We start from the raw sequence: 12714 nt of genomic DNA on the forward strand, positions 1-12714 counted from the left end.
GAGCCTCTTGAGGAACATGGCCGTTTAGAGCCCGAAATGTAATAATGACCCAAAAGCTTCTAAAAACAAAAAATGTCACAAAACCCAAAATGTAATAACTGGTCGATAATGTAACAAAATGCTGAGCCCAAAAGGTAATAACTTTTGCCCAAAATGTAAGAAGCTGTTACATTATTAGGAGAAAAACATTTTGTCTGCACCATAAGTTATTACGTTTTGGGCTCAGCACTTTGTTACATTACTACAGTTTTGGGTTTTGTTACTTGTTTTGTTTTTTTTTACAACATTTTGGGTCGTTGTTACATTTCGAGCTCTAACAGGCCTGTATATGTTTGGGTATGAGGTGAGCTTGTAGGAGCTATGATGCATCAAGGTTTCCAACAGCCTTTTTCTCCCTGCTGCCCAGTTTGGAGGTACAGACTCACACCAGCAGACTGAGGAGCAGCTTCTTCCCTCCAGACATAAGACTTTATAAATAAATGAAACACTCAGTGCACATGTGAAATACAACCATGTTTTTTTAAAATCATATTTATACTTTGATATATTCAATCTGTACTCTTTTAAATGGAGCAAACGTGAAAACAGTATTTTACGCATTTTTACCTACATTCAGAGTGACAATAAACATCCTTATTGTCTTTATTTTTTCCTGGGATAAGCTGCTGTTGAAACAAAATAATATCCCATTTTGTAATCTTTGAAGTGCATCCATCTATTGATTGACCTCCATAATTAAAAAAAAGTTTAAAACTTTATCTGCTGTCTTTAAACAGATCAGTGAGCAGACATGCTGGCCCAAGACCTGCTGGATAGTCTGGAAGACCTAAGAGGAGATGACTTCAAAAAGTTTAAATGGTTTCTTACCACAGAGTTCTCAGAAAACTGGAAACCAATTCCAAAGTCGTATGTTGAGGAGGCATCATCACGGGAAGACACTGTGAGCCTGATGATAGATTATTACAGATGTAAGAATGTTGTGAGGCTCACTGTGGAGATTCTGAGGAAGATGAAAAACAACGAAGCAGCAACAAAGCTAGAGGACTTGTATCGAGGTGATGTCCAAGTGTATTATTTAAAGCAACCAACATCTGTTGCTTAACAGTTTTGTTGTGTTTTTAAAAAATCATTTTCATTTCATTTCTAAATCTGTATTTTTAATTTCATAGAGGTAAACACTGCTACACCCTCCACCTCCTCCTCTGCTGCTGCACCACCTCCTGGTCCTGGTCCTGGTCCTGGTCCTGCTCCTGCGACAATTTCAGCTACAAATGGAAGTGTAGTCATCGCTCCAACACTGCACGGCTGTACAACAGGACCATGGACTATAAATCACAAATAAATAAAACAATGTCAAATTTGGGAACTCAATTAAATTCAATTGGAAAAATTGAATGTTGAAATGTTATGTTTTTCTTAAGATTCAGCTGACATTAAGCCTTTTTTTATCATTATCAAGCCACATTGAGCTCTAATAAATGATTTATTATCTTAATGCTGTTGCAAGTACACAGTGGTGTCATGTCAAAAAGTGTCCCTGAGTCATGGCAATGTGAAAGAGAACAAACAATAACTCTAATATTGACTCCTATATATCTTTTAAAAAATGGATGAAGCCTGAGGGTCTGAAAAGTGAAGTAAAAGTGACTTAACCATGAATTATTTTTGAAAACCAGCAGGAGACGACTTAAGTTTTCAAAAAACAAGGTTGAACCTTTGTGTTTTATTTTGTCAGAAAGCATTTTCATAAGAGTTAATGGTGTCAAACATTTATTTTATGATATTAATTGGATTAAATAATGGTCTTCCTTAGAGTGAGAACAATGATAAAGCAGTGTATGATTTGGGTTGTGGCTCATTTTCCTTGGCAAGTTTCTACCATGGGGACCTTTCTCAAAGGAAAGAAGTGTATCCATTGGTACACATTTGCGGATCTATTAATTCATTATGCATAGCTAGTTATCTTCACAGCCTTAATATCTCCATAAACTGCCTGCTGAAACGTGATTCTATTGGCAAGGTAGATGCTGTCGTGTTAACTTGAGGGAGTTATCTCATTGTGGTATGTGTACGCTCTCACTTTCAGACGTGTTTTTGAAGTGGAGCTGTGGAAAAAAAGCTCCTAAGCGTGTAGGTTCTCTATAAAACAAAAGAACATATGTGTTCTTGTGGGCTGCAGTCTTCTCATTTCTTGTCCAACAGTGAGAAACTAAAAGTATCACCTCACAATGCTGCTGCTGCTTCAGAAGATCGACTTCAGTCTGAAGTAGCTACGGTAAGGCATTTACTTAAGTAGGAAAAAAAGTGTTTATACTTAAAGATGCTTCAACATCATGATTATTTAATTCAGCCTTATTTTTCTGTGGTGATTTTCAAGATTGTTACCATTATATATTATGATTGTAGCCTTTTGCATTTTGTTCCCATGCACACAAGAAGTTTTCTTTTGAACTAAAATCAAAAAGTGTTAAAAAGACTGATTTCCCTGCCAATATGCCATCTATTTCTCAGACAACATCTTACAAGGCTGCAAATAAACTATTTTAAACTGATATGCATTTCTACATGCAACAACGTATTGATTCTTACATTTGTTGTTGCTTGTCTTCCCCTTTAGGTAGAGATAAAAGGAAGAAACGTTGGGTTAGAAATAACTGTAAAACCAGTAATAAAGCCAATGGCATAGACAGGACCGGAGGCTACATATTGCATATACATTTTAAAATGATGTATAAATGTTCATAGTCTTCGTGTTTTGATTTTAACAATACAATTGAAAAATAAGGTTAAAAAAATACAACCTTTCAAAGCACATGAACAGAGAAATATTTACTTGAATTGCTTCCAGGGATATCAATAGCAAACACCTGCAGCGTTTGAAGCAAACATTTGAAGGCCAGTCCTTAAAGAGCTAAAGAAACACCTTCTACAAGAATGCTTATGAAGAAGAGTCACATCTGTTAATCTTAGCTGCATTTTCAGTTTAACATTAATCAAATGTGTCTTGAATTGCAAATTGAAACCTTATTTTCACCCTCCCCTTTGATCAGAAATGCAGGTTCCTCCTCTGATCTTAGATACACAGATGAGCTTGGTACTGAGGAGTTCAAGAGGTTTCGTTGGAACCTCACTCAGCCGGTGCTCAGTGAATGTCAGTCTATTCGTAAGGTCTATATGGATAATGCAGACAGACAGGACACGGTCAGTGGATGATTGACAATTACGGTGAGGAATCCACCTTGAACCTGACTGTTGAAATCTTAAGACAGATAAACCACAACTGTGCTGCAGAGAAGTTAAAGAGAACATATGCAGGTGGGTGTAGGTTTTTTAGAGACATTGCATTGTTCCTGAATTTCCCTCGGGATCAATAAAGTATCTATCTATCTATCTATCTATCTATCTATCTATCTATCCTCTCTGATTTATGTGTCATAATAATATTTTAAGATGAAGCCTAAAAATAATGCCTTTATTCATGGGAAACTTTGTTCATGCCTTTATTTCCTTTTTTCCATCGTCAAGAGAAGCAGCACAAAACCCAGCTTCCTCTTCCTACCTTCCTGGAAGTCTTATTGCGGCACCCAACAACCACGGCACCAGTGCTCATATAATTAATATGAACATAAATACAAACAAGTGATCCTGCAGTGATGTTGAAAGAGTGTCACCACTCATTACATAAATAAACATGTGTCCATTTTTCTTAACTCAATAGTAGTCCCTATAAACAAAGGGGTATATCTTAAAGTTATGATCAATTGTTTTTAAATAGTAAATATTACACTTCTTAACATCTGACAGGCTCAATAGGGAAGGAAAATTACGCAAACAATTTTACAATAAAGCCACCCGGATGTAGGTGCATTGTTAGATTATGAAGTCTTGCTAATTGTGTTTTATTTCCTTTGTTAAATGTTTTGCACCAAAACACCAAGTCAAATTCCTTGCCTATGTATAAATGTAGGCTACTTGGCAATAAAACCAAATTCTGATACTGATTAATGTTATTTGAATTATTTTAGTGAACGTATGGATGACGCTAAAACATGTAGTGACACAACATGGTATCACATTTGTGTTTGATAGGCAATACTCCACGTCTGGAGCATACACATTTCAAACTGCAGATTTCATCCGACGTGGAGATTCAGGGCAATCACGTGGTCACTATCAGGCGGAAGCTCACTTACCAAAAATCAAGCACGTCACCAATCTAGGCCAATTGGTAAAAGGAGTAGACCGGACCGTTGAATTTAACAAGAAGGATTTTTCCAGAATTAAAACACATAATAGTCAGTTTTTCGTTTAGATGGCTTTTGAAACACAGGTACTTCCTGCCTGTGTATATTTTATTACACAGTTATGCACTCGCAGCGATATTTGCGGCAGTAAGCCGGAAGTACACATACACGATACCGATGACGTTGCTGTCTGCACCTTACTCAATGTTTTGCTCCTTTCAACACCAGGAAGCGAGAGTTTGCCATCTACAAGCTAGCTGATACCTTACGCGATGAGGGCACATACGGACCTAATAACATAACACGAATTGTTCGTATTTGATAACAAAGCGAGAAAATCAAAGAGCCGATACACAGACGTAACAGATTAATATAACTTTAACTCACCTCGTATCCTGATAGCTAGCTGGCTACTTAGCCATCTGGCAGACTCGCTAACATTAGCAGCTGCTAACCGTTAGCTTGATGATGGCTGTGGCAAATAGGTACCCAATAGGTTTATCTGGATATGTCCTTTTACTGCTTTTGGCTGGATGTCAAGCCAGGATACACAAGCTTACCCTGAAGGTAAATATACCGTTTTAGATTTAAGTGAGTTGGTTGTGTCGCCTGTAAGAGTCCTGTAAGGCGGAGCTGTGTTAGCTAGCCTTAATGACGGGGGCTCATAACATGGTGGGTTTGTCACTCTTTTTACCAGAACATCAAACTTTCAAATGGATGTTAGTTAACATCCAAGAAAGTAGAAGCTTGTTTCAAAACTAGGGCAACATAAATGTAACTTCTAAGCACCATATTGTGTACTTAATTGGTTTGAATAAACTTATTCTACACTGTCTACATTACACACAAATACCTTATCAACGTATGAAATCACTTTAGACAGTATGTTTGAGTTTGATTTTTGATGGAGTAATTCATGTCCGACCACCTTTCTTGTGAACAAGTCGTAACTTTATACATTTTGTCGTCTACATTAACAACAGGACGTATCTTTTTTGTACTCTTGGTTTTGGAACTCATTTTTATGACACGTCTCTGACGTGAGGTCGTGTTGTTGTGATACATCTTTGTTGGAAGAGAAAGAAGAAAAAGACATTGAATGGTTAAATGACTGAACAGTCCTCTCATGTCTCTCTTATTTTGTTTGTTTCTCCCCAGAACGAAACTCGCTCCTCTATTGACCTCAACAATTTCGGCTTCTTTGCCAATGGGACTCTTGATGTCAAACTACATTCTCTGAGCATCCCAGACAAACTGGTGAACTACAGCCTGCACCCTGTAAGAAGTGTTTGTTTATTTAAATGTGCATAAAGGCATTAAGTTGGAGGCTGAGCAAAGACAAGCCACATCCTTTTCCTCTGTTATGGTCAGAGGACTTCCATGTTGCAGTTTGCATTTTGATTTCTTCCTCTTGAAAAGTGATTTGTCAGTTTGTGGTCACACACTGAAGTTGCTATTCATTTTTTTGCAGCCAATGTTTGAGAAAAATAACCAAATAAAGGAATTTGTTAGCAAAGAGCTTGACTGAAACGCTGCCATTAGTGTACGTCGATATGTGTTGATGATGGGTATGGAGAGTCTTTCATCTGAACCACTGCTTGAAGTAATCGCACTGTTTGATTGAATCAGCTCACCTGGTTTGTTTTGTGCATTAATAACAGTTTACAGCCAATCGATCAAGCCACTTGGCTATACCCATATTCTTTTATTGTATTGAAATAAGGAGAACACATCTCTAAACGTTTGTCACTGTGCCATGCAGATCAAAACTAACAACATCATATCATAATGAGATTTCTTGACACAGCAAAGGTGGTGTGCAGTTAGATATTTAAGTCTACACAATTATGTCATGCCATCAGTCTAGTCTTGAATACAAAATGCCATAAAGAGTGAAATAAGTATTTACACAGGAAGTCACATGCTTTTTAACCATGTAGTGACCACATGTACAAATCTCCCTTTAGGTCGGTTTCAGCCTCTCCAGGTCTCGTGTGAATGGAGTTTTGTCTTACACAGTGAGTACTTCCAGTTCTAAACATTCCTGCAGAATCTTTTCAAGTTATTTTCATATTGGATTGGATATAAATCACACTCATTTGCTATTTACTCATAGAGTAGGTCTGATGGTGAAATGTGCATTTGGCTGTTTATAAGTGATTGTTTTAAAGTGTTTTGTTTGGGGGTTTTGTCTTCTTCTCCTCCAGGCTGAGGAGCCAGAGATATGCCCGCTCATCGTCACCAACGTGGCAAACAAAGAGCCTGTCATCCTTTTTCTTATTGATATCAACACTCTGAGGTGTGTGTGCTGCAGCAGTACTCAGATACTCATGTGACAGATGATGTTGTTGATGAGATTATTTGTGATGATGCTGATGTGGGAGAAACTTTTGAGTTTGTTGTTTGTTGACTGATTGTTAGCACTTACTGCTGGGCCTGCAGTAAGACAAACAGACAACTACTTTTTTTCTATTGTTGATTATTCTAATAAGATCTGACTTACAAGTTGAGACTCTCTCTCTCTCTCTCTCTCTCTCTCTCTCTGTCTGTTCATTTTACAAACACTCAGACACAGGAGCGCTCAGCGGACAGCAGGCTTAGATGACAATGCGTCTTGGTAGAATTTTCTTGAATAAATGAATAGCACCCTGACATGTTTGGTTAAGGAAAAATATTTGGATTTTTACACATTGGAATTTTTGTATAATAAAAAAGCTCAAACCTTGACCTGAAACTGCATTAGAATAATACTTATTGATAGTTATAAGGTAGAACATGGTGAAACCAATCACCTGGGCAGGAAGAGAGGATGAGACGGGTCGTGCTTCAGTCAGATACTGATGGGAGTGTGTTATGAATTTGCCCGAAGCCAACACGTTTGGTTGGGGTGGCTGGCTACTTTTTCCCACTCTTTGCTTGTGTAGTACTTGTCAGATGTACATCACTGTATGTTTCTAAACCTGTTCCCTGTCAGCTTAAGGTAGAAACTGATTGTAAAATAAGTATTCTGTTTTTGCATAGTGTCAATGTAAAAGCCATGGGGGATCAAGACAATCTGTTGTTCGCAAAGCCAAAGACTGATGCCCCTAAAGGTCAGTGTCCCGCACACTTCACTACCTCCTTTGTAGTCGTATTTAAGCAGCAGAATAAAAGATCTCTTGATAACACACTGCGCTTTTCCTTCTTTTCTTTTTTGTTTCCCATAGGCCAGAGGAAGAAGAGGGCATCAGAAGAAGAGGCATCAGAAACGGTCAATGAGGACAAAGTTACAGCCAAACCAAACGATAAACCTGCTGACAACCAACCAACTGATCAAAAGGCTAAAAATGAGCTTGAGGGGAAGCTTGAAGACAAGAAAGGAGAAGAAAATGAATTTAATGTAAGGAGTGTTAGTGTGTCTGTTGTTGCGATCTGCTCGTGTTGGCTTTTTTCTAATCTGTTTCTACTTCCAGCTTGGGAAGATCAAACACCCCACTTTGGCTTTGGACAAAATTGACGACTCGTACAACTTCAGTGTAAGTTTAATGTCTCATTTGGTATAGTTTGGGGATGATGGGCTTCACTGTTGCGTCAGATTTTTCTCTCCGTCATCTTCTCACAGTTCCACCTCATTGTCGGCGAGCTGGCGGAGGGTCTCTACAGCCTCAAGTTTCACTACTGTAAGAACAGGATGCCTGGACCCAAGCGTCCCTACTCCTTCACTGTAAGTTCAGTATGTTTCATGTCAGTACAGGCATGCTCAGGATGTGCGTGTGTATCAACCTCAATATTTCCACTGCAGGTGGAAGTGACAGAGAAGAATCCAGGCGGCTACCTGTCTGCAGCAGAAATCCCTCTTTCCCGTCTTTACATCGGCATGGCTGGAGTCTTCTTCACTGCTGCTTTAGTCTGGGTGTACACACTTATGAAGCACAGGTATATATGCGTAGGGACACTGACACTGCATTGCCACAGGACTGTAAACTGAACCCATGTGCAGATGTCTGTTATAATAATACGCAGGCAGTCTGTCCTGGGACATGTTATAACAGGAAGTGTCACATTGGCTCCCCTTTTTTCACACTCACAGGCTCTGCTCCTATTTATGGAGTCTATGAATCAGTATCAAACTGGTGAACTGACCATAGTAAAGACATTTTATCTATAGTGTGCCTTGAATAAAGTGAAGTAACTTCAGGTAAAAGTGTGTTTAGTCACTGTGGGGCATTTTAATGGAGCAAACTGCCAGCTGGCCTAAGACCTGCAGTAAAGTTCTCATACCAGTCTTAAAACAAGGCTTTTTTTTTTTTGGTTCCTTGGCAGTTTATTTGTCTTTGTGTGTTTACATGGGTGTCGGGTCCTGTGTGTGTGTCCTAGTAGGAATATGGGTGGGTCTAATATGGGTTGGTGCTGGGTCATTTTTTGTCATAAATGTCTTGTTTATTGTTTTTACTAGTGATTGGTTAGGTCTTTGTTTTATCCTCTGTGCAGCACATTGAGTTTACGTGTGTATGAAGCGTGTGGTACTAATGGATTGAAATTGAGCCATTTGTTGTTCTTGCCCACAGGTACAGTGTGTTTAAGATCCACTGGCTGATGGCAGCGCTGGCCTTCACCAAGTCCATATCACTGGTATTCCACAGTGTAAGTACACATCAGCACAGGGTTATAAACCCCTTTAATGGGGATGCGTCTGTTACCTCCGTTTGTTCTGTGTGTGCTGCTGCTTACTGTGCTCACAACACACCCAGAGTCTTTGTCCTCTTCATGGAGCAATCTCTCTTTTTGTCTCTCAGATCAACTATCACTTCATCAACACTGAGGGCCATCCTATTGAAGGCTGGGCCGTCATGTATTATATCACTCATCTGTAAGTATGAAGTCACCAGGATATGGAGGCGACATTTATTAAGGAGTCCAGTTTGTGTTTTTAACGCTCACAGTTAATTGCTGTACTTCCCAGGCTTAAAGGGGCTCTCCTCTTCATCACACTGGCACTGATCGGCACCGGCTGGGCTTTCGTTAAATACATCCTGTCTGACAAGGAGAAGAAGATCTTCATGATTGTCATCCCGTTGCAGGTATTTGTGTGCATGAGGCACTATAGCTTTATGTAGTTATTCAATCAAAATGAATTGGGTTTTGTTGATCGCCTTGTGTCCTTCAGGTCCTGGCGAATGTGGCCTACATCATCATCGAGTCCACAGAGGAAGGCTCCAGTGAGTACTACCTGTGGAAGGAGATCCTCTTCCTGGTCGACCTCATCTGCTGTGGAGCCATCCTCTTCCCTGTTGTCTGGTCAGTGTGTGTGCGCGATCTGACATACTGTTAATGTCCATCACTTCAGGTTTACATAAAAAAAAAAAAAAATAGAATAAAGACGAGTTTCTACGTTTCCACAGCGGTTAGTGTGGATAGTAGGAGCCTTAATTCTTTCATGACTCGTGTTTTAATCCCATACACCAAAGTTCTCAATTTTTCCTGCATTTTGTGGGAAAGAGGACGAAGCTGCTTTATTATGGTCATGAAGATCAGTGCAGCTCGCACCATCAACCTCTGTACTTTCCCTCCATGGGAATGAAAATTCAGGACATGACAAGCTGGAATATATGGGGACGCACACCAGCTTTTCTTCCTTAACAGAAAAGGGATGTGTACTGTTCAGTAAACAAACCTTTTGAAGTGCTGGTTTGATTGAATAGACTCCTCAGTTAAAGACATCAAGAGACCTGTGGCAATAGGAAAGGGCAGCTCTCGGTGAGTTGGTCAAACTTCCCTGCTGTCGCATTTTGCCGAGGCTGATAGTGTAACTAACGTACTGATGGTTAGCAAGATTGCAAACTGTACATGGGGAAAACAGCTGATTCTTGAAAGCTGCACAGTGTGGACTGAATGTGATGGAAACTGTAAGACCGCTCGTTTAGGGTTTTTTTTTCTGCTCTCCCTGACTTTACATAGAAGTGATGCTAGGACGCTTAAAGGACAAAAGTTTGTTAACGTTAGGGTGCGAAATTTGATCATCGATGTTCTCGCATGTACCTGGAGTTTGTTGGACTGAAGGAGCGGTTAAAACCAGCTGTCAAAAGTAAGTTGAGTCCTGAGGAAGCCTATTTATTTCTACTCTACCATTTTCATTATGGTACAGTGTGTTTTGAATGTTGGTCCTTGAACTAAGGGCAGACGGCCCGGATGTTACCATGGGTTACAGTAACGGTCAGCATGTGTGTTTCGTCTTCCAGCAAAAACCACTCAAATCTTGGAATTTAATGGAAGAAAAAAAAAATCAATGATTTATTTTTTGCTGAAGTGGTGAAATAGGTTTCCAGCCATGTACCATCATGCTAACTAACAGTTTGGGTCTTTTCGCGTGTTTTTATAGGTCCATCCGTCACCTACAAGAGGCGTCTAGCACTGATGGCAAAGGTAAGAATCAGAAACAGACCAAATGTTTGACGAGGTTATAACTGTTTGTGTCTAAATGTGGTCCATGTCTCTTCTAGCTGCCATGAATCTGGAGAAACTGAAGCTGTTCAGGCATTATTATGTGATGGTAAGAAGGCGTTCTGCTCAGATTTATCTACACTCAGATTTCAACATTTGATGTTTGAAGGCATTTATGATGTTGATAGTTCGGCCTGAATGAATCGGACCTTTTTTAAAAGTCTGGCATCAAGGACTCTCCTTAAAGTTAATTGTGTGGAGTGACTACAATTGGCAAGGTCACTCCAGGCTTCTTATTCAGCAGAGTCCAGGACTAAAGTCATGTCAGTTTACATGTTGTAAAGCATGTGTAACCAACCAAAGGCAAGGAAGGATAAACTCAAAACAGAAATAGTTGAAGCCTCTTACTGTTTGTCTATTTTTCAAATGAGATGTTTCTTTTTCTTTTTAGATCGTGTGTTACATCTACTTTACAAGGATCATAGCCATTCTTCTCAAGGTCACCATGCCCTTCCAGTGGCAGTGGTGCTACGAGGTAAGACGAGCAACAACAATGCTCATTTCAAGTCTTGACTTTATAACTGCAGAGCTTGTGTTTGGAAAAAGACACCCTGTTCCTCTCTCACACTAAACAATGACCGTGCAGGATTGGCAGGAAGTTTTAATGGGATGTATGCCAGTTTGATGTTTGTTCATACTTTTTAATATTTAGCAAATGTGCAAGGTCAGGCAGCTCATGTCTTCTCTAATCTCTCATATGTCCTCAGTTTCTGGTGGAGGTGTCCACTCTGATCTTTTTCGTGTTGACGGGCTACAAGTTCCGACCAGCGTCCAACAACCCCTACCTCCAGCTCCCCCAGGACGAGGAGGACGTGGAGATGGATGAAGTGTAAGCAGACACCTTCTTCTTAGGTTTAACCACCTTTATTCCATATTGTTCCACACATTGTCTAAACAGCGTGTGTAGTGAGCATCAAACTGTAAATGGCTTCATTTATGTAGAGCACTTTTTTTTCCCAAAGCTCGTTAGAGATTCACCCAGCAAAGGCTGCAGGCCAGGGAGACATTTTTTAAGTTACCATTGGCGGTGCAGCATTTTTAAGCTATATGAGCTTATTCATGAAAATTAACCGTAATGAGTAGGCGAAGATGATGACGTTGATATCATATGACCTTCCACTCACTCGTTGATCTGCCAGTTAAGTGTTGAACTTTCCCCCCCTCTGTCCGACAGCAAAAACTTTACACTGAGTGCTCAGGAAGACTTCAGGGGTAGGCTTCAATGTTCGAAAGTTTCAGGAGTGTTAAACGGCCCCTAGGAGGATGCTTTTTCATCAGGCTCTAAGGTACAGATAAGGGTTTAAACAAAGCTCTTTCTGTGTCTGTCTGCTTTCAGAGTGACTGAGTCAGGCGCACTGGAGGGGATTTCCAATGTCAAGAAAACATCGAATGGACGCGATCGCCAGAAAGAGTCCACCTTGTGAGAGGGAAGCTGCATCTTTAGTGTTACAGGCGAGGGAGGGGCCCAGTAAAACATCCCCAGGGGTACACATGGACCAAGGTTTCCCGACAGCCCCCAACAGTGACGGCTTCTCCTATTTAACTCTTGAAGTGGTTGCAGCCCACTGTCTGGCTATGCAAAAAAAAAAAAAAAAAGACTCACTTTGTTTCCTTGAGCACTCCACCCAGAAACTCTGAAATTGTGCTCCTGCCACATGGACGGGTGGACATACAGAAAGGAGCTCTGATGCTCTTTAGTTTGCCTTTCCCTTCTCTCTCTCTCTCTCTCTCTCTCTCTCTCTCTCTCTCTTTCTCTCTCTCTCTCCAAAGATAATTATCATTTGAGAGGAAGACTTGCTTTCCATTGTGATTATATTGGTTATTTAAAATAATGGTACTTCTGCGAGCCTTTTCGCTGTACCTCTCCATGGGTGACGTGAGTACAGGTGTGTGTGTGTGTGTGTGTGTGTGCGTGAATGTGGGATAACAAGAACACAACTGTTTCCGCTTCCCTTTAGAGACAATGGCCCACACTCAGGTAAAACTGTAC

The 12714-nt window shown here is 40.2% G+C and overlaps 2 protein-coding genes across 2 annotated transcripts; both read left to right on the plus strand.

Moving 5' to 3' along the window:
* Positions 1-300: 300 nt before the first annotated feature.
* On the plus strand, positions 301-1352 carry LOC306819726 (apoptosis-associated speck-like protein containing a CARD). Its single transcript, XM_079337243.1, has 3 exons — positions 301-413; positions 777-1055; positions 1170-1352. Exons 2-3 carry the CDS (start codon positions 791-793, stop codon positions 1340-1342), a joined length of 438 nt encoding a protein of 145 aa, XP_079193369.1. The 5' UTR covers positions 301-413; positions 777-790; the 3' UTR covers positions 1343-1352.
* Positions 1353-4339: 2987 nt separating this feature from the next.
* Positions 4340-12452, plus strand: gpr108 (G protein-coupled receptor 108). Its single transcript, XM_079338639.1, has 18 exons — positions 4340-4811; positions 5403-5522; positions 6212-6262; positions 6452-6543; positions 7266-7336; positions 7451-7623; positions 7697-7759; positions 7846-7947; positions 8026-8159; positions 8792-8867; positions 9020-9093; positions 9187-9304; positions 9391-9521; positions 10603-10646; positions 10724-10773; positions 11116-11199; positions 11432-11553; positions 12061-12452. Exons 1-18 carry the CDS (start codon positions 4710-4712, stop codon positions 12146-12148), a joined length of 1695 nt encoding a protein of 564 aa, XP_079194765.1. The 5' UTR covers positions 4340-4709; the 3' UTR covers positions 12149-12452.
* The last annotated feature ends 262 nt before the right edge of the window (positions 12453-12714 follow it).

The sequence above is a fragment of the Symphodus melops genome, assembly GCF_947650265.1.
Source record: "Symphodus melops genome assembly, chromosome: 2".
Taxonomy (NCBI): domain Eukaryota; kingdom Metazoa; phylum Chordata; class Actinopteri; order Labriformes; family Labridae; genus Symphodus; species Symphodus melops.

Bases quoted from the DNA above. Each gene is read 5' to 3' on its own strand.
- LOC306819726 (XM_079337243.1), top strand. From the start codon at position 791: ATGCTGGCCCAAGACCTGCTGGATAGTCTGGAAGACCTAAGAGGAGAT. The intron at 1,056-1,169 runs GTGATGTCCAAG...TTAATTTCATAG, and splicing joins GCTAGAGGACTTGTATCGAG to AGGTAAACACTGCTACACCC.
- gpr108 (XM_079338639.1), top strand. From the start codon at position 4,710: ATGATGGCTGTGGCAAATAGGTACCCAATAGGTTTATCTGGATATGTC. The intron at 11,200-11,431 runs GTAAGACGAGCA...ATATGTCCTCAG, and splicing joins AGTGGCAGTGGTGCTACGAG to TTTCTGGTGGAGGTGTCCAC. The intron at 11,554-12,060 runs GTAAGCAGACAC...GTCTGCTTTCAG, and splicing joins GACGTGGAGATGGATGAAGT to AGTGACTGAGTCAGGCGCAC.